General features: G+C 43.7%; 2 protein-coding genes across 2 annotated transcripts; both read right to left on the reverse strand.

The window, feature by feature from the left end:
• Window positions 1-685: 685 nt before the first annotated feature.
• LOC144375650 (uncharacterized protein C12orf71 homolog) lies at window positions 686-3,584 on the reverse strand. Its single transcript, XM_078041098.1, has 3 exons — window positions 3,563-3,584; window positions 1,292-2,118; window positions 686-892 (listed from the first exon to the last, which is right to left on the reverse strand). The coding sequence occupies exons 1-3, from the start codon at window positions 3,582-3,584 to the stop codon at window positions 686-688; spliced, it is 1,056 nt and encodes a 351-aa protein (XP_077897224.1).
• A 7,129-nt stretch (window positions 3,585-10,713) lies between these two features.
• LOC144375816 (uncharacterized protein C12orf71 homolog) lies at window positions 10,714-12,806 on the reverse strand. Its single transcript, XM_078041277.1, has 3 exons — window positions 12,574-12,806; window positions 11,474-12,134; window positions 10,714-11,072 (listed from the first exon to the last, which is right to left on the reverse strand). The coding sequence occupies exons 2-3, from the start codon at window positions 12,095-12,097 to the stop codon at window positions 10,947-10,949; spliced, it is 750 nt and encodes a 249-aa protein (XP_077897403.1). The 5' UTR covers window positions 12,098-12,134; window positions 12,574-12,806; the 3' UTR covers window positions 10,714-10,946.
• Window positions 12,807-21,325: the final 8,519 nt, after the last annotated feature.

Here is a 21,325-nt window from a genome sequence, read left to right on the forward strand (position 1 = left end):
TCCCAGAACTTATGAAAGAAGACACCAGGCTCAGTGTGGTTAAATGGCATGCAAAGTCTTCACCTTCCCCTCTCCATGTTGCCCCTTATGCCAGCCGACTTGCTAGAACAAGCCACCAGGCCAGGACATTTTAGAATAACATGCTAGAACCACCTGGTCCCCAGGGTCATCAAAACAGCTTTCTGACTAACACTACTGACTGACATGGCCTTCCCAGTGACTCACTGCCCTCTGCCACTCACTCCAGACCCAGAAGTTCCCACAAACCATCCTGCCACGTGGGAGTCACAGGGGTCCTGCTGCCTCTGACACTGCAGATAGGAGTTAATGATAACAGAGGTTAAAATGTGTGAAATAATAGACAAACTCGGGGGAAAATACAGTAAGAAGGGGCCTAGGGAGAGAGAAATGAAGGCCTTCTGTGTAGGAGGCAGGATACTCCCTGTGATGTCCTCAGAGTCAACCTCAGTCTTCTGGTCAACCTACCTACTTTCAACCTGGGCCCAGATGTTATGATGGAAGAGGAGGAAGACATGCAAAACAAGAACTTTATTAGGAAAACAGAAAACCAGGCTAACTTTACAACACGGGTGGGGGAATCAATTAAAATTCTGGGTGCATAGGGTTCCTAACTAGAGGGATCCTTGAAGTTGGAGCCTGTGGCCTCCAACCAAATGTCTTCTCTTTAGCGCCAGCAGGTTGAGACCTTCTTGGCCTTCCCACGGCGCTTTCTCCCTGGCAGGGAGGACACCAATCTCTTCCTGAACCAGTGGAAGAAGCCCCGGAAATTCAGGCAGGAGGTGCCTTCTTTATCTGAAGGAAGGTCCCCCTCCTCTGACTGCAAGGCTGAGACTGGGGAACTCTTTGCAGTGTCAGGCTCCTGGCTTTCCATCTGCCAAGACAAAGAGGAGGAGTTAGAGACATTCAGGGTCAGCAGCAATGGGGCCAATATTACTCATTTATGGATTTCCAATTTATGTTTTTACCTAAATAAGCCAACTGTCAATGCAAAGTTTCAGGACTCACATTAAAGCCACACACAGGCACACACACTGGTCTGTAAGGTGCTTCTCTCTGTCCTCCCCTCTCTCTCTCTCAGTGTCCCTGGCATTTCCCCAACACCTCTTCCCTGACCCCTTTCCTGGCTGAGGACCTTCTCCCATTGCTCATCTGCCCAGACCCTGGGGTCCTCCTCTGCTTCACAGCAGGTACAAGGACTCCATGCTGTCCCACCTGGTACCCCCACACTGGGCCTCTCCCTTGCTCTACAGGGGGCCAGCTCTGTGCTCACCTCAACAATTTCATCCTCCTCAAGGCCAGGAGGCATTTTTAGGAACTGCTTGATATCTCCATTTTCTGCTCCTTGACACTTGGGCAAGTCCTGACAAGCCTCGTGTTCTTCAGGATTGACCTGATCCGTATGGGAAAAGTCGCAGCTGGACACCTGGACATCCTCCTCCTCTTGAGGCGACTCAGTTGGGACAGAGTCGTCCGGACCCTCCTCTTGAGGCGACTCAGTTGGGACAGGGTCGTCCAGACCCTCCTCTTGAGGCGACTCAGTTGGGACAGAGTCGTCCAGACCCTCCTCTTGAGGCGACTCAGGGAGCACTGAGTCATCTTCTTCATCATATTCTGGGTTGTCCAGAAACTCCTTGATATTTTTCTTGATATCCTCCAGCTCAGAGAATGACTGCGTGATGGTCTCCTGTTGGCGCTGGTCCATCCTCTGGTAGTCCTCACTTTGAGGCCAGTCAGCTATTGAATTTTCATGGAGGCAGTTCAGATAGGTGTACATGATCTCCAAGATGGCTTTTTCACCAAGGTCTTCTGGCTTCTCCTTAATTCTATTTCTTCTCCCCATGCGTCCCCTGACACTGTTGTTTCCACATGCCCCTTCGACAGGAGGGAGGGAGGAAGGACCCTCAGAGGGCAAATCTTTACAGGGTGTGATACCCTCGCAGCCAGGGCTGTCCTCTGAGGGGAAATGGCCCACTGAGAGGCTCTGGTTGCATTTAGATTCTGAAATGCTGCGATGCATGTCGGGGCAGCTCTTGCCCGAGGACAAGTTGTCCATGGGGTCCAAGGGCTCAAAAGCCCAGGCTCCCTCGACACTGGAAACTTCAAAAGAAAAACATTAATTCATGATAGGGGGAAGGGACTCATTTACTTTTCCAAATGATGCCCATTCCTTTATCCATTCCCAGCTATCCCACTCAGGCAGAAGTGCATCCTGTATTTGCACTCTCCAGTCAAGGGCACAAGAGGCAGTTCTTTCTCTTGGAAAACTCATTTTATTGAATAATGACCCTCTGCCCTGAGCATCTCCACCTGATACCTCTCATGCTTTGTCTTATCACTACAGTTGGAAGAACTGCCTGCCATAAAAGATAGTTGTATAAATTTGAAAATTTTAGGAAAGTCAATGATGTAGATAAAATACCCATACCCTGCCATCCAAGGGGAATGACAATCCTCAGGGAAAGAGTTTGATGCTTTACTTTATAGTCTTCTTTTTCCTCTTATCTACATACATGTATGGATTTGTGCATGTGTGCACACATCTATATATATGGGAATTCACATCAAAGACAGTGAGATAATTAAATTTTGTGGCACAACCTACAGGAAACACATCTATGGCTATTCTGTGATCCTTCAGCACTTTCTCGTTAACTCTCTTTGGTGATCACCTGTTAACAACCATCAACATAGATGATCAAAGAACGTTAGATAATTAAGACCAAAACCAATTAATGATAGTAAACCCCCTTCTCCACACATTTTTACCTTTTTTTTTTTTACATATTCTTATAGGTTGCTTTATTGAATCAGAGATTAAAAACATTTTTAAATTATGATAATTGACACTAAATTACTTTCTATAAAGAATACAGCTATTTAAACACCCATTCTGACATCATCTGATGGCATCTTTAGACCATCATTTCTACTGATGCTCCAGAAAATCTTTGAGGAGAAGAATATATACACATTGGCTTTCCCTTGATCTCTCTCTCTCTCTCTATCTCTCTCTCTCTCTCTCTCCCCTGTTCTCTCTCACACACACACTCACCTACCTTGTAGAGTCTGTCACACCTTACTCTATTTACTTTCTCCGGGAAAAAATTCTGCCAACACCTCAGGCAGATACGGGCTACCTGAAGTCCTTCAGGTACTGAATCCAACTGAGAAATTCAACTCTCAGAATCCTGAGTTCTGAGAACCTTGGCTGCCTTGGCAACTGAGGAACTCGGGAGAGTCACTATTGTGGAAGGAAAATGGGGATAGAAAACCAAAGGGCACATCCCTTTGCTTTAGTCATTTTATCTGTCAGTGTTACCAAAGTATATGACAAGAAAAACTTAGAGGAGGGAAAGTATTTTTAAGCCTCACATTGTCAGAAGTCATAGAGCACGGGCTCCCTTGCTCTGGGTCCTCCAAGCAGCACATAATGGGGTGGAGGGGCCAGTGGAGGAAATGTATCAAGAGATGGAGATCAGAAAACTGAGACAGGAAAGGGCCACAGGAGGAACACTTCCAGGGCCAAACCCCAGTGACACACCTCCTCCAAACATGTCCCGCATTCCTACAATTAGTAGCCAGCGGTTCATTCAAACTAGGATGAATTCATTAGGTTTCAGCTCTCACAATCTTCTTCTTTAACCACTGAATATTTTTGCATTAACAAAAGAGCTTATGATGGACACCTCACATCCAAAATATAAATTATGCCCTTGTCTTCTAAATAGCTCCTATCCTTCTCACAGAGCAAGATGCAGTCCAAACGGACTCTCCCAAGAGTCTCATAATGACCACAGCTCTGGCACTGCCCCCAAACTCCAGGCCAAGTCCAAGTCTCCTCTGAGACCTCTGACCAACACTGGTTTGGGATGCCCCGGAAAGTCAAAGAGAAGTGTCCTATATTCTAAATATAGTCACACACAACAATCATCCCTATTTCAAATGAGGGACCAGGACACAGAAGAAGGACTTAGGCCAAAATAAGATCAAGACCCAGCTGGACAGAGAGGCTCCCTGAGTCCACCTATAGTGGCCAGGACACTTGATGGTGAGTTGTTATTTCCTCAGGGCTTGGCTGCAGTGCTCATGGGCTCTTTTTTCCTGGTGGTCTCTGCAGCCCCAGCTTGGCTCAGACGACACTCCATGTTACTGGCATCTCCTGGGGTCTCTGTCACAGCTTCTCTTGACATTTATAACTTCAAGCATGGGTCTCTCAGGGCCAGCCCGTGGGGACTGGGCCCAGCAACACTTTGCCTGGCTCCAAATCTTCTGTTGAAATCTGGGTGGGAGCTTTCATGACCCCTTATGTATTTGTCAACAAAGAGACATGGGTTCCAGCACCCCTGAAAGAAACAAAGCACACATGCATGAGCACACACACGAGCACAGACACGCTTTATGTAATAAGAAAACAGAGCTGAGAAATACCTATCCGACCTAAAGGAGCCTCAGCCCACTGGGATCTGTTCAATTTCATAAGCTGTTTTCCAAATATTTGTCTCCATTTCCATTTAAAAGTTAGTATTTATAGCGTGGCATAACCTTATCTTCCATTTCTCACTTTTGACTGGATGTAAATATCTAGTTTCTGTTCGATAAGGTTGGAGTAGGTTACTCTTTCAGAGTTCCCATGGCATCATGCAAGAAATAGGCAGAGCTGGGGTTGGGGAGAAACACTTACTGTCCAAGAGATGTAGCCTGGCTGTTGCCTGTAGGCTAACCCAGCATCTCAGATCAATGCATCCTTGACTATGTGCAGGGTCTTGGGCTCTTGTCCACATGCCCCCTTTCCAGGTGTTAGTTATGCTCAAAGAAGCCTATGAGCTAAGTCTCATGGGTTTCCTGTTTCACAGAAGAACATGTAACATTCGCAGTCAGGTAACTGGCTCACATTCCCAAGTCATCACCCCAGGCACCTGGATTCAGAGGCAATCTGCCTTCAGAGCCCCCACCTCTTAATCTCCACTCAACCTCATCTCTAGGGACCTGAGCCCCCACGTCCTCCTAGAAGACTGTGGGGGAGCTGACCCAGGCCACAGTCAGACCCATATGATGTTCCTTGGAAGCATCTCCCCTGTAGGAAACTTCATGCTCCATGGGACAAACAAAAGGAATAGGTGGTCCATGGGGCTAGCCCTCAGCAATGGGGTCCACATTAAGAGCTGGGGAAAAGGAAGGTTTAAAATAAGTATTAAGCTTCCTCTTTAGCATCATGAGCTCTGAAATCCTCTATTTTGGATCCTCATGAAATTTTGAACCTGCCTTCCCAAACAGTGTAGCCTTGCAGGGAATTCACCGGTATCTCCCCTTCTGTGAAGTTGGACTGGAGCTGTACAAAACTGTCACCATGAATGGATCACTTTGACCAGCATATAAACACTTGAGGAGAAAAGAAAGGTTTCCAGCCTAGACCCCTGAAGTGCAGAATGATCCTGAGGCCAAGGGAGATTTGAAAGGAGACAACCAAGGAAAGGGAGAGGAGAGGAGAACAGGAAAGTAGGTAGAATGAATCAGACAAACCATTCCCATGCTCATGAAAGAAAACACACCAGTGAAACTCCACATCATGTACAACCACACGAATGAGACTCGAAGTTACAGCCATGTATGTGTAACATGTCAAAATACACTCTACTGTCATGTATATCTCAAAATAACAAATGAAAAAAAACCAACAGTCCTTTAATGACTAGTTTTGTGTGCTCCTGGACACTCACATGCAAAAGCCCCAAGGTGGACACAATCCAAATGTCCATCAGTGGATGAAGGGGTAAACTGTATGTGCCAGATCTCCACAGGGGATCAGTACTCCGTCATGAAAAGGAATGTAGTACGGGTTCATGACACAACATCTATGAACCCGGGAAACCGGATCTCAGTGAAAGAAGCCACTCACAAGAGATCACATGTCATCTGCTTCCTCTAATAGAAAACCTTCAGAATATGCAAATATAGAGAGGAAGAATGTGGATGAGGAGCTGCTGGGGAAATGCAGATCCCCTCCTAATGTGTCCAAAGGTTCTTTCTAGGGTGATGAAGATAGTCTAGAGTTACACAGGGGTGAGGGTTTCACAGCCAGATGAATATATGAGAAACCATTCAACTATATAGTAGAGGCTGTGATAGGCGAAGTATATCTCAGTAATGCTGCTTAAAGGCGAAAATAAAGCACAGCTCTTGGAAATTAAAGAGAGAGAGAGAGAGAGAGAGAGAGAGAGAGAGAGAGAGAGAGAGAGAGAGAAACTCAAGTAAATTTGAAATTTTATTTCTTTCTACCATTTCTCTGAAATATCTTTATGTATTATTATTCTCTACTGAAAGAAGAGCACATGTGCGCGCGCGCACACACACACACACACACACACACACACACACACACACACACACTACACACATTTTGTCCCCATTTGAAATGTGCAACTCAGCTAGTAAATGTCCCTGACACTCACACCCTCTCCTTCCCCAGAAAAAACACAATACTTACTGTTTGTAGTTTAATAGGTTTTTTTATTTACTTAGAATGTTTTTCTAAAGCATCATAGAAATAGCAATGGCACACATCCTCCTTGGTGGCCATGCTGAGGAGTGCAGTCACTTCCCAGTGAAAACTGACCTTTTACCTCTCCTAACAGATTAGGGGACTTGGGGTCGTCCTCACAATACCTCCAATGTTCCTCTCCTTCTAGGGCCTTAGTCAGACTTGCTGGCCCAGCTCTTTTAGATGACAGTTTCATCATCTAATGTGGCATCAGCTGCCCTCTCATGAAGCAAGATCATAACACATCTTCTTGAGATATTAGAAAGGATAATAAGCTGTGGCTCTACACTTCAGATATAAAGTCAGTACCCACAGTGACTTGAAGAGATGAGACACCCTGAAATCCATTGGACTCAATGAGACTTGGAACCTAAATGCCTACAGGAAGTTTCTCACTTGTAAGTTAAGCTAATATGATGGTTAATTTATATGTCAACTTGATGGGCTCTCAGGTTTCCAGATATTTGGTTAAGCATCATTCTGGGTGTGTCTGTGAGGATGTTTCTGGATGAGATTAATACATGTAACCCAGGTACGGTGGTGCAAACCTGTAATCCCAGTGGCTTGGGAGGCTGAGGCAGGAGGATTGTGATTTCATAGCTGGCCTTGGGCAACTTAGCAAGGACCTAAGCAGGTCAGTGAGCTCTAAATAAAACATAAAAAAGGCTGGGATGTTGCTCACTGGTTAAGTGCCTCTGGATTCAACAACCAGTTCCAAAACAAACAAATGAACAAATAAATAAATAAATGTTTGTCCCAGTAGACCCAGTAAAGCAGATTGTCCTCCCCTGTGTGGGTGGGCCTCTTCAAAATCCATTCGAGGTCTGAATAAAACAGAAGACTGCTCTGCCCAACTGTCTTGGAGCTTGGACATCAGTCCTCCCTGCCTCTGGACGTGGACTGGACTTGTCCCATCAGCCCTCCTGCTTCTCTAGCCTTCAGACTCAGACTAGAACATTACCATAGGCACTCCTGGGTCACCAGCTGGCAGATGGCAGGTCCTGGACTTCTCACCCTGCATAACTCTATGAGCCCATACCTTGGAAAAGTTTCTCTCTTTACGTGTACAATATTCTATGTGTTTCACATTTCTTATTATTTTTCTTGGTACTAAGTATTTAACCCAAGGGTGCTTAACCTCTATGACACATCCCCAAGCCATTTGAAAAATTATATTTTATTTAGAGACAGGGTCTGGCTAAGTTACTTAGGAGGGCCTTGCTGTGTAGCTGAGGCTGGCTTTGAACTTGCATCTTCCTGCCTCAGCCTCCTGAGCCGCTGGGATCACAACCATGCACCACCACACACAGACTACAATCTCCTACTCACTATGTTTCTCTAGAGATCCCAGATGACATACTGTGCCTGCCCTGTCTTCCTTCATTCCTTCCTTTCCTCCTACTGTAGTAGTGCCAGGGATCACACCTAGGACCTTGGACACACTAGACAAGCACTCTACCACTGACCTCACTCATTTTTTATTTTATTTTGAGATGGGGTCTTTTCACGCTGCCCAGGCTGACCTTGAACGTGTGATCCTTCTGCTTCAGTCACCAGAGTGGTTGGGGTTACAGGATGCACCGCTGCACCTGGCTTCTATTTTTGAAATTATGATCTAGTTCAAAAGTATAAAATGAGGCAGTCTGAATCTGTGATAGGATGCACAGAAAGCTCAACAAAGCCTCTGTGGGTTCTCGCCCACATGCATCACCTTACTGCAATTATGGTAAAGTGACAGACAACTCCAACGGTGGGACATGTGACAAAATATATGATCCTTGTTAGGACAGTGCAGGCCATTCATGGGAAAGTACATTTAAGTGAAACTTGTATTCTAATGAGCTCATAGAGTAGGAAAAGGACCTTAGTGGAAGAACTGTGGCTGCTCCAGTGCTGTTTCTGTGCTAGTCAATGGTATTGCACCCAAGTTCCTACCGTGGTCTGCTCACTGTGGTAGGCGTGTAGATGACACCCTTGGAGCAGTGGGCTGAGGGACATATGGATGCCCTTCAGTAGGCTTGCACCTTCTCTGGAAGTGCCCACTGAGGCCAACATGAAAAGTTCAAAGAAAAATGAATTAAAGTGGTAAAAAGGATAAAACAACCCACCATGTATTGCAAAGGACCCACCATGTATTACATCTAAGTTTGTCAGGCCTTAACATTTCGTTATATTTGATTCATTACTTACTAGTAAGAATGCATGATAGCCAGGTGTGGGGGTGCACATCTGTAATCCCAGCAGTTCCAGAGGCTGAGGCAGGAAGATCACAATTCAAAGTCAGCCTCAGCAAAAGCAAGGTGCTAATCAACTCAATGAGAATCTATGTCTAAATAAAACACAAAATAGGGCTTGGGAACGGGCTCAGTGGTCGAGGGTCCCTGAGTTCCATCCCTGAACCTCCCCACACACACAAAATATATTATAGATAAAACTTAGGCCCCTGACTTCCCATCTGTTTGCTGTACCCAGTGTTTCCCACTTCCCTCACAAGCACTGTTCTCAATGTTCACATTATTCTTGAAGTTCACATTATGCATTTTTTAATGCTATTTCATATTAATATATTGCTTTACTTTTGGGATAAAATATATGGACATCAGTCTTCCCTGCCTCTGGACATGGACTGGACTTGTCCCATCAGCCCTCCTGCTTCTCTAGCCTTCAGACTCAAGACTAGAACATTATCACTGCCACTCAATAAAACTGAATTGTATGCGTAAAAGTGGTTAAACTGGTACACTTTAAATGTATTTTAAGGACAAAAACAGGAAAATATTTAACAATAACAGTTAAATTTCCTGATATTTAACAACAACAACAAAAAAAAAACCAGGGAAAATACCAATGTAAATAGACTTTCTGTGATACTTTTTATGAGAACTTCCACATTCAACTCTCTCAGGTTGAATCATTCTTTCTTTAGTACTCTTTGTTTACTTGCTACAGAATACTCTCACCCACAAACCTTTACAGTCATATGTTTCCTGGCTTAACTCTTCAACAATTAGCCCCTTGACCACAAAGATTAAGATCTCTTTTCTGGTATGTTAAGCTACTGAGGATTCTATGTGCTCAATGTCTGTGAAAGGGAAGAGGGAGATAAGGAGGATGAAATTGAGGAAAGGAAGACTCTAAGATTAAACACTCATAGGCTTCTCAAAATGTGAACCATGAAGGTCACACGGGGTGGTACTAAAGGAGGAGAAACGCCTTTGAGAGAACCTGTGGATGAGTGAGGAGGAGGATGGTGGCCTTGGAGGTGAACTGGCAACATAGGAAGTATCAGTAAGAAGGATGAGTCCAGCCAGCCTCAAAGAAGTTGAGCTGTAGGGACAGTTGTAATGACACTTGCAAAGGAATTCCAGAGAGCACAGTGCAGTGGCTTGAGAGGACTTGTTAAATCAAGATCTGCTGAACACTTAAAGTTGGTAAAATGGTTTCAATGTGGAAAATAGCTCCATGAGAGTTGACTCCAATTCGTTTTCTTAGATATGCCTTGAATGTGTGTGTGGGGGGGAGGATCCTCAGCAACATGACCACCCCCACCAGCCACAGTCCTTATCAAGAGCTTGCGTTATCTCATTCATTCTGGAACAATCATGTGAGGTCTGTAATATCATCTCCCAGAACTTATGAATGAAGACACCAGGCTCAGTGTGGTTAAGTGGCATGCCCAGCCCCCACCTTCCCCGCCTCCATGTTGCCCCTTATGCCAATAGATTTGCTAGAACCAGCCACCAGGCCAGGACATTTTAGAATAACATGCTACAACCACCTGGTCCCCAGGGTCATGAGAACAGCTCCCTGACTGTCTAACACTACTGACTGACATGGCCTTCCCAGTGACTCACTGCCCTTTGCCACTCACTCCAGACTCAGAAGTTCCCCTCAAACCATCCTACCACGTGGGAGTCACAGGGGTCCTGACACTGCAGGTAGGAGTTAATGATAACAGAGGTTAAAATGTGTGAAATAATAGACAAAATAGGGGGAAATACAGTAAGAAGGGGCCGAGGGAGAGAGAAATGAAGGCCTTCTGTGTAGGAGGCAGGATACTCCCTGTGATGTCCTCAGAGTCAACCTCAGTCTTCTGGTCAACCTACCTACTTTCAACCTGGGCCCAGATGTTATGATGGAAGAGGAGGGAGACATGGAAAACAAGAACATTTATTAGGAAAACAGAAAACCAGGCTAACTCTACAACACAGGCTGGGGAATCAATTAAAATACTGGGTGCATAGGGTTCCTAACTAGAGGGATTCTTGAGGTTGCAGCCTGTGACCTCCAACCAAATGTCTTCTCTTTAGTGGCAGCAGAATGGGATCTTGTTGGCCCTCTCACGGTGCTTTCTCCCTGGCAGGGAGGACACCATTGGCATCCTCAGCTAGTGGAAGAATCCCGGGAAATTCAGGCAGGAAGTGCCTTCTTTATCTGAAGGCAGGTCCCCCTCCTCTGACTGCTCTGATGACCCTGGGGAGCTCTCTGCAGTTCCAGGCTCCTGGCTTTCCATCTGCCAAGACAAAGAGGAGGAGTTAGAGACATTCACGGTCAGCAGCAATGGGGCCAATATTACTCATTTATGGATTTCCAATTTATGTTTTTACCTAAATGAGCCAACTGTCAATGCAAAGTTTCAGGACTCACTCACATTAAAGCCACACACAGACACACACACTAGTCTGTAAGGTGCTTCTCTCTGTCCTCCCCTCTCTCTCTCTCAGTGTCCCTGGCATTTCCCCAACACCTCTTCCCTGACCCCTTTCCTGGCTGAGGACCTTCTCCCATTGCTCATCTGCCCAGACACTGGGGTCCTCCTCTGCTTCACAGCAGGTACAAGGACTCCATGCTGTCCCACCTGGCACCCCCACTGGGCCTGTCCCTTCCTCTGCAGGGGGGCAGCTCTGTGCTCACCTCAACAATTTCATCCTCCTCAAGCCCAGGACACTGCTTGGGGTCTCCATTTTCTGCTCGTTGACACTTGGGCAAGTCCTGACCAGCCTCCTGCTCTTCAGGACTGATCTGATCCATATGGGAAGAGATGATGCTGGATGGCTGGACATCCTTGTCCAGAGGAGAATCAGAGAGCACCGGGTCATTGTCTTCATCATCTGGATTGTCTAGAAACTCCTTAATATTTTTCATGATATCCTCCAGTTCACAGAATGACTGGGTCATCCTCTCCTGTTGGCACTTGTCCATCCTCTGGTAGTCATCACTTTGAGCCCAGTTAGCTACTGAGTCTCCATGGAGGCAGCTCAGATAGGCATACATGATCTCCATGATGGCTTTTTCGCGAAGCTTCTCTGGTTTGTCTTGAATTCCATTTCTTCTCCCCATGGGTCCCCTTACATGGCTGGTTCCACATGCCCCTTGGACAGGAGGGAGGGAGGAAGGACCCTCAGAAGGCAAATCTTCACATGGTATGACAGCCTCACAGTCAGGGCCGGCCTCAGAGGGGAAATGGCCTACTGGGAGGCTCTGGTTGGATTTGGATTCTGAAATGCTGTGCTCCATGACAGGGGACGAGTCGTCCATGGGGTCCAAGGGCTCAAATGTCCAGTCTCCCTGGACACTGGAAATTTCAAAAGAAAAACATTAATAGGTGATATGGGAAAGGGACTCATTTACTTTTCCAAATGATGCCCATTCCTTTATCCATCCCCAGCTATCCCACTCAGGCAGAAGTGCATCCTGTATTTGCACTCTCCAGTCAAGGGCACAAGAGTCCTATAGGTTGGATTATTGGATCCACGATTACAAATATTATAAAATTATGATAATTGATATTAAATTACTTTCTAGAATACAGCTATTTAAATGCCCATCCTGCCATCATCTGATTGCATCTTTAGTCCAGCATTTTCATGGTGCTCCAGAAAGTTATTGGGGAAGAGAATATACAAACATTAGTTCTCTCTCTCTCTCTCTCTCTCTCTCTCTCTCTCCCTCTCTCTCTCTCTCTCTCACACACACACACACAAACACACACAGACACACACACACTCATGTACCTTGTAGACTGTCACACCTGGCTCTTGTACTTCCTTAGGAAAGAGATGCTGCCAACTCCTGAGGCAGACACAGGCTACCTGAAGTCCTTCAGATACTGAATTCTATAACTGAGAAGTGCAACTGTCAGAAGCCTGGATTCCAAGACTGTTGGCTACCTTGTCAATAGAGGAACAAACTAGAGCCACAAGTGTGAAACCAGAAAAAAAGGATACAAAAACCACAGGACCCATCTCATTGCTTTGGTCATTGTTTTTTTTTTTTTTTTCTGTGCCTATGACCACAGTATATCACAAGAACAAATTAGAGAAGGGAAAGTACATTTGGGCCTCATATTTTCTGAGAATATAGGTAAGTGGCTCCCTTACAGCAGCCCATCATGGAGGGAGGGCCCAGTGGGGGAAATGTATCAACAGACGGGGGTCAGAAAACAGAGACAGGAAAGGGCCACAGGAAGAACACTCCTAGGGCCAACTCCCAGGGACTCAACTCCTCCAAACATGTCGCACCTACCCAGTCCATTCATTCAAACTAGGATGAATTCATTAGCTTTCAGATCTCACAGTCTCATCCTGTGACCTCTGAATATTCTAGCACTAACAGGAGCTACTTGGCAAGCATCACATCCAGACCTTTACATTCTGCCTCTGTCTCCTAAAAAGCTCATATCTTTCCCGCAGAGCAAGATGCATGCCCTTTGTCTCCATGAGTCTCATCGTGTCCACAGCTCTGGCACTGCCCAAAAGTCCAGGCCAAGTCCAAGTCTCTTCTGAGACCTCAGACCAACTCTGGGTGGTGATACCCTGTAAGAGTCAAAGACAAGTTTCATGTATTTAAAATACAGTTGTACATAATAATCATTCCCATTTCAAAATGAAGGACTAGGGCCCAGCAGAAGGACTGAGGCCAAAATAAGACCAAGACCAGCTGGGCAGAGAGGCCCCTTGAGTCCACCTACAGTGGCCAGGACACTTGACTATGAGGCATTATTTCCTCAGGCTGCAGTGCTCATGGGCTTTTTTAGCCTGCCACCCTTACAACCTCAAGCATTGGTCTCTCAGGGACAGCACACAGGGACTTGTCCTGGCAACACTTTACCTTGCTTCAGGTCTTCCTCTGAAATCTTGGTGGAAACTTTCATGACCCCTTATCTATTTGTCAAAAAAGAGTCATAGGTTTAAGCAAACCTGAAACACACACACACACTCACACACACACACACACACACTCATGTACCTTGTAGACTGTCACACCTGGCTCTTGTACTTCCTTAGGAAAGAGATGCTGCCAACTCCTGAGGCAGACACAGGCTACCTGAAGTCCTTCAGATACTGAATTCTATAACTGAGAAGTGCAACTGTCAGAAGCCTGGATTCCAAGACTGTTGGCTACCTTGTCAATAGAGGAACAAACTAGAGCCACAAGTGTGAAACCAGAAAAAAAGGATACAAAACCACAGGACCCATCTCATTGCTTTGGTCATTGTTTTTTTTTTTTTTTTCCTGTGCCTATGACCACAGTATATCACAAGAACAAATTAGAGAAGGGAAAGTACATTTGGGCCTCACATTTTCTGAGATTATAGGTAACTGGTTCCCTTACAGCAGCCCATCATGGAGGGAGGGCCCAGTGGGGGAAATGTATCAACAGATGGGGGTCAGAAAACAGAGACAGGAAAGGGCCACAGGAAGAACACTCCTAGTGCCAACTCCCAGGGACTCAACTCCTCCAAACATGTCGCACCTACCCAGTCCGTTCATTCAAACTAGGATGAATTCATTAGCTTTCAGATCTCACAATCTCATCCTGTGACCTCTGAATATTCTAGCACTAACAGGAGCTACTTGGCAAGCATCACATCCAGACCTTAACATTCTGCCTCTGTCTCCTAAAAAGCTCATATCTTTCCCGCAGAGCAAGATGCATGCCCTTTGTCTCCATGAGTCTCATCGTGTCCACAGCTCTGGCACTGCCCAAAAGTCCAGGCCAAGTCCAAGTCTCTTCTGAGATCTCAGACCAACTCTGGGTGGTGATACCCTGTAATAGTCAAAGACAAGTTTCATGTATTTAAAATACAGTTGTATACAATAATCATTCCCATTTCAAAATGAAGGACTAGGGCCCAGCAGAAGGACTGAGGCCAAAATAAGACCAAGACCAGCTGGGCAGAGAGGCCCCTTGAGTTCACCTACAGTGGCCAGGACACTTGACTATGAGGCATTATTTCCTCAGGCTGCAGTGCTCATGGGCTTTTTTAGCCTGCCACCCTTACAACCTCAAGCATTGGTCTCTCAGGGACAGCACACAGGGACTTGTCCTGGCAACACTTTACCTTGCTTCAGGTCTTCCTCTGAAATCTTGGTGGAAACTTTCATGAACCCCTTATCTATTTGTCAAAAAAGAGTCCTAGGTTTAAGCAAACCTAAAACACACACACACACACACACACACACACACTCATGTACCTTGTAGACTGTCACACCTGGCTCTTGTACTTCCTTAGGAAAGAGATGCTGCCAACTCCTGAGGCAGACACAGGCTACCTGAAGTCCTTCAGATACTGAATTCTATAACTGAGAAGTGCAACTGTCAGAAGCCTGGATTCCAAGACTGTTGGCTACCTTGTCAATAGAGGAACAAACTAGAGCCACAAGTGTGAAACCAGAAAAAAAGGATACAAAACCACAGGACCCATCTCATTGCTTTGGTAATTGTTTTTTTTTTTTTTCCTGTGCCTATGACCACAGTATATCACAAGAACAAATTAGAGAAGGGAAAGTACATTTGGGCCTCACATTTTCTGAGATTATAGGTAACTGGCTCCCTTACAGCAGCCCATCATGGAGGGAGGGCCCAGTGGGGGAAATGTATCAACAGACAGGGGTCAGAAAACAGAGACAGGAAAGGGCCACAGGAAGAACACTCCTAGGGCCAACTCCCAGGGACTCAACTCCTCCAAACATGTCGCACCTACCCAGTCCGTTCATTCAAACTAGGATGAATTCATTAGCTTTCAGATCTCACAGTCTCATCCTGTGACCTCTGAATATTCTAGCACTAACAGGAGCTACTTGGCAAGCGTCACATCCAGACCTTAACATTCTGCCTCTGTCTCCTAAAAAGCTCATTTCTTTCCCGCAGAGCAAGATGCATGCCCTTTGTCTCCATGAGTCTCATTGTGTCCACAGCTCTGGCACTGCCCAAAAGTCCAGGCCAAGTCCAAGTCTCTTCTGAGACCTCAGACCAACTCTGGGTGGTGATACCCTGTAAGAGTCAAAGACAAGTTTCATGTATTTAAAATACAGTTGTATACAATAATCATTCCCATTTCAAAATGAAGGACTAGGGCCCAGCAGAAGGACTGAGGCCAAAATAAGACCAAGACCAGCTGGGCAGAGAGGCCCCTTGAGTCCACCTACAGTGGCCAGGACACTTGACTATGAGGCATTATTTCCTCAGGCTGCAGTGCTCATGGGCTTTTTTAGCCTGCCACCCTTACAACCTCAAGCATTGGTCTCTCAGGGACAGCACACAGGGACTTGTCCTGGCAACACTTTACCTTGCTTCAGGTCTTCCTCTGAAATCTTGGTGGAAACTTTCATGACCCCTTATCTATTTGTCAAAAAAGAGTCATAGGTTTAAGCAAACCTGAAACACACACACACACACACACACACACACACACACACACACACACTCTTACATAATACAAGAACAAAGTCATAGTATCTGCCCTAAAAGAATCTCAGTTCATTGGGATCTGTCCATTTTATAATATTTTTCCAAATATTTGTCTCTATTTTCTTTCAATAAGATCGTATTTAACGTGTGCCATAACTGTCTTCCATTTCTCACTCTTGGCCAGACTGTCTTTAAGATTGTAGAAGTTCTGTCTTTCAGAGTTGTGATAGAATGATGCAAGGAATGGGCAGAGCTAGGGTTGGGGAGAAACACCAATTATCTAAGAGATGAAGCCTGGCAATTGCCTGTAGGCTGTCCCAGCTGCCATGAGTGACCATGGCCTCCCTGAGTATATGCAGGGTCTTGTGCTCATGTCCACATGCCCCCTTTCTGGGTGTTAGCTACCATTAGTCTCAAAAAAGCCTATGAGCTATGTCTTAGTGGTTGCCTGCTTTACAGAGGAACATGTAACATGCGCAGTCAGGTAACTGGCTCACATTCCCAAGTCATCACCCCAGGATCCTGGATTCAGAGGCAATCTGCCTTCAGAGCCCCCACCCCTAATCTCCACATGCTCTCATCTCTAGGGACCTGAGCACCCACTTCCTCCTGGAAGACTGTGGGGGAGCTGACCCAGTCCACAATCAGACCCATATGATGTTCCTTGGAAGCATCTCCCCTGTGGTGAACTTCATGCTTCATGGGACAAGCAAGAGAAGTAGATGGTTCATGGTGGTCTTGAACAATGGGGTTCATATTTGGAGAGGGGAGAAGGGAAGGTTTAAAATAAGTATTAAGCTTCCCCCTTAGCAGCATGAGATCTGAAATCGTCTATTGTGGCTTCTCATGAAACCTTTGAACCTGCCTTCCAGAACAGTGTGGCCTTACAGGGAATTCACTTGGCTGGCTGTGGTTATTGACAGTGGAAGATCAGGCAGGGCAGGGCCAGAAGCCCGGAGGTGAAAACCAAGCCTGCAGAAATGCATCCACGGGAGGCTGGAGGTTCTAGGAGGTGAGCATAAAGGTAAGTCAAAAACTCTTAAGTTACCAGAGCCTGTTCCCTGCTCCATCAGACAATCACTGCAAAACACCCATTCAAAATCATCTTTGAATAATCACAGGGTATGAAACCTCAGAGGGTCCCTTCTGAGCGCAAGGCCCTGCGTGATTGCAGAATTGTGAGCCTGATAAAAAAAATCTATGAAAAATCTACAGCAAACATTGTACTTAAAGATTAAAGATTGAGCACTTTCTCTCTAAGATTGTTAACAAAATTGGTTCATTCACCATTTATCTTCAAATATGATATGTGCGGTTCTATCCAGTGCAATAAGACAGGAAGAAGAAATTGAAGGCAAAATGATAGGATATAAGATCCAAACATAAATATCAATTATGTTTCTTTTTTCTTTTAAGAGAGATAATTTTTTTAATATTTTATTTTTCAGTTTTCAGTGAACATGACATCTTTATTTTTATTTTTATATGGTGCTGAGGATCGAACCCAGCACCCTGTGCATGCCAGGGCCACATCCCCAGCCTCCTCAATTATGTTTCTTTATGTTAGTGATGGATGTAAAGATGAAGTTAGAAAGACAGTTCAATTTATGATAGCATGGAAAACTTTAAGAAATAAATTTAACAAAAGAAGTATAAAGACTTTCACCCTGAAAACTACAAATCTTTGCTTAGATAAACTAAAGACTATCTAAATAAGGGGGAAAACATAGATGGGAAGACTCAAAATTGTTAAGATAATGATTCATGAAATCGACTTACACATTCAACACAGTCTTCATGAAAATCTCATATGAGACACAATTCCCCATCAGTATAGTTCTTTATAAAAAATATAATAGACTTTATGTAAACCTTGACAAGGAGATCTTAAGATATATATTGAAATATAAGAGAACCAAGAGTAACACAAATAATTTTGTGAAAGAATAGAATTAATGGACTTATCGTATCTTATTTCACATTTACGATAAGCCTGTAAATATAAATTTACCATACAATCCTGTAAGTGCATTGACAGTGACCACCTCGAGAGAAATGAAATGTGTGTTCTCACGAAAAGCTTGTGTATGAATGAATATTCATAACATCATGATACATAGCGGCCCCAAACTTGAAAATTCCATACACGCGTCAAGGGGTAAATGGGTAAACAACATGTAGTATGTCCATACAATACCATACTATTAACAATAAAACAGTTTAAAACTATATGGATGAAACTCTAAAACAACATGTTAAGTGAAAGAAGTATATAATTCCATGTATATGGAAGGAATATAAGCAAATATAAGCAAAAGCAAACCCTGTAGGAACAGAAATCGTATCTACGGTTGGTTATGTAGGCCTAGAGATAAGAATTGCCTACAAATGACCAAGAGGGTTCCTTTTAGTTATTATCAAAGACAGGATTGTGGTTATGGTTGCACGGTTCTACAAGTTTATTTAAAGGTCACTGGCAAAATTTAAATGGCCAATAAATTTATGAAAACGTGCTCAACATCACAAGCTGTCAGGCAAATGCAAGTCCAAACCACAATGAGAGATTATCTTATCCTGGTTCATATGTACAGCTATTACCAAAAAGGCAAAAAATAACAATTACTAGTCCTCACTAGTAACGGTGGAGGATGTGGAGAAAAGAACTCTCATATGCTCTTGGTGGAAGTGCATATTATTATGGTCACTGTGGAAAACAGTATGAGGTTCCTCAAGAAACCAAAGTAGATGTAACATATGATCCAGCTGTCTCACTTCTGAGTGAATAGCCTAAGGAAATGATATCAATATACCAAAGATAACTGTCACTCTCCTATTTATTACAGAACTATTCACCATAACTAAGATATGGAATCAACCCAGATGCCCATCTATGGATGAATGTGTAATGAAACTATAGCACACATATGTGGTGGCATATTATTCAACCATAAAAAAATGGTATCCTGTCATCTGTTGCAAAATGAATGAAACTAGAGGATATTATATTAAGGGAAGTGAATCAGATGCATAAAGATAATTTTTGAATGTTCTTTCTTATACATTGACATTAAAAATGTTTACCATAGTGTAGAATAGTAATTATGAGAGGCTGGAAAGGGTGAGGGGATAGGGGTTTAGTGGAAAGTTATATGAAGGGTGTTCAAACACAGATTGGAGTAATAAGTTCTAGAGTTCTACAGAACAACAGAAAGATTATAGTTCATAAAAATCTACTTGGAATGAAACCACCATTGGACCCAGCTATCCCACTCCTCAGTTTATATCCAAAAGACTTAAAATCAGCATACCACGGTAATGCAGCCACGTCAATGTTTTTGCGGCTCAATTCACAATAGCTAAACTATGGAACCGATGTAGGTGTCCTTCAATAGATGAATGGATACAGAAAATAATATACATATATATATGTATATTTTTTCAATAGAATGTTACCCAGCTTTAAAGAAGAATGAAATTATGGCATTTGCCAGTAAATGGAAGGAGTTGGAGAATATTATGATAAGTGAAACAAGCCAATACCCCCAAACCAAAGGCCAAATATTTTCTCTAATATGCAGATGCTAATTCACAATAAGGGTGTGGGGGACACTAGATAAGAATAGAGGTACCTTAGATTAGATAGAGGGAAATGAAGGGAGGGGAGGGGAGGGAATGCAGGGATAGGACCGATAGAAGAAGGAAACAGACATTATTACTTTATGTATATATGTGACTGCATGATCAATATTTTTTTACAGAATGTACATTAAGAAAAATAAATTATATCCCATCTATGTATGATATATCCAAGTGCATAAATGCATTATACTGTAATATTATAACTAATTAAAACAAAAAATTTTTAAAAATCTACTTTATATTTTATGAGTAACTAGAAAAGCCAAGCAAAGATTTCAAAGCAAATCATGAAAAGGAGACAGAAATGTAAATTACCCGGGATTTGAACAGTACACATTGTATATAGCCATTGAAATATCACATTGTACCCATAATTTGTGAATTTCAGGTTAATGTAAAAAAAAAAAAAACAGGGGATGGAAAGGTTAACTTTCTTGACTTGCTTGTTACACATTATATGCATGTACTGAATCATCACACTGTACCCCACACATTTGTGCAATTAAAATAATAACTAATATGATACAATAAACTAAAAAATAAAATCATTGGTTTGTCCACTTAATGTGTCTGTAATGTGGTATGAAATTATTGCAGTATAAAGCTATAAAAATAATAGCACCCAAAATGTAGGGTTTAGGGAGTTAAAAACAAACTTGACAATGTATTGATACCTGTTTAAAGCTGGTTGATGATTAATAAGGTCTCATTATACTATTCCTTCTACTTACTATTGAAATTTTTGATTACTGATTAAAAAATAAGTAAAAATGAAGTGATGTCACATTAAAGATAAAAATATATATTTTCTTTTTATTGTGGAGCTGGATTGTAGAATGTGGCTCAGGCTTGAGGCCAAAATTGGACTTCCTAACACCTCCTCCTAAACTCTCCTCAATTTAGACCTGGAGATATGACCCCGGGTTAAGTTATTTCTGCACAGACATTCACCAATCAGATACACGGACACCCCAAGCTTCTCTTGTGCTTTGTCGCAAACAAAGAGAAAGAGAGGGGAAGGGGAAAGGGAGAGAAGATGGGGCGGAGGGAATGAGAGAGAGAGAAAGGCAAAGACAGACTGAGAAATCCAGATCTGCACTCCTGAGATCTAACACAGAGATGATGTTCACACAGGACTCAGATACATCCACCTATTCGCTGGATGAATGTCTAGACCAGTTGAGTTGGACTCTTACTATTCAAATATGTGACTTCTCTTTCCATGAGAAGAGCTGAAGAAAAAATTGGGGGAAATGACAGCAGCTTATTCTTCTTTAGAGAGCTTTAGAGCTTTCTTGGCAAGATGTCACAGATGGGTTGAGTTCTCTTAATAAGGAGATAAAAATCAAGCGATCAAACACAACCCAGACATTTATCCTGAAGAACTGTTTTTATCTCAATTGAAACCATCCTTGGCTGGACCCTGGTAATGCA

Source organism: Ictidomys tridecemlineatus, chromosome 3, assembly GCF_052094955.1.
Source record: "Ictidomys tridecemlineatus isolate mIctTri1 chromosome 3, mIctTri1.hap1, whole genome shotgun sequence".
NCBI lineage: Eukaryota > Metazoa > Chordata > Mammalia > Rodentia > Sciuridae > Ictidomys > Ictidomys tridecemlineatus.

What these genes read in the sequence shown, in the direction of transcription:
- LOC144375650 (XM_078041098.1), bottom strand. Translation starts at nt 3,584, where the DNA reads ATGCGGGACATGTTTGGAGGAG. An exon ending in GCGGGACATGTTTGGAGGAG is followed by an intron (nt 2,119 to 3,562) that starts GTGTGTCACTGG and finishes TTTCTTTTGAAG; the next exon opens with TTTCCAGTGTCGAGGGAGCC. An exon ending in AGGAGGATGAAATTGTTGAG is followed by an intron (nt 893 to 1,291) that starts GTGAGCACAGAG and finishes TTGTCTTGGCAG; the next exon opens with ATGGAAAGCCAGGAGCCTGA.
- LOC144375816 (XM_078041277.1), bottom strand. Translation starts at nt 12,097, where the DNA reads ATGGACGACTCGTCCCCTGTCATGGAGCACAGCATTTCAGAATCCAAA. An exon ending in AGGAGGATGAAATTGTTGAG is followed by an intron (nt 11,073 to 11,473) that starts GTGAGCACAGAG and finishes TTGTCTTGGCAG; the next exon opens with ATGGAAAGCCAGGAGCCTGG.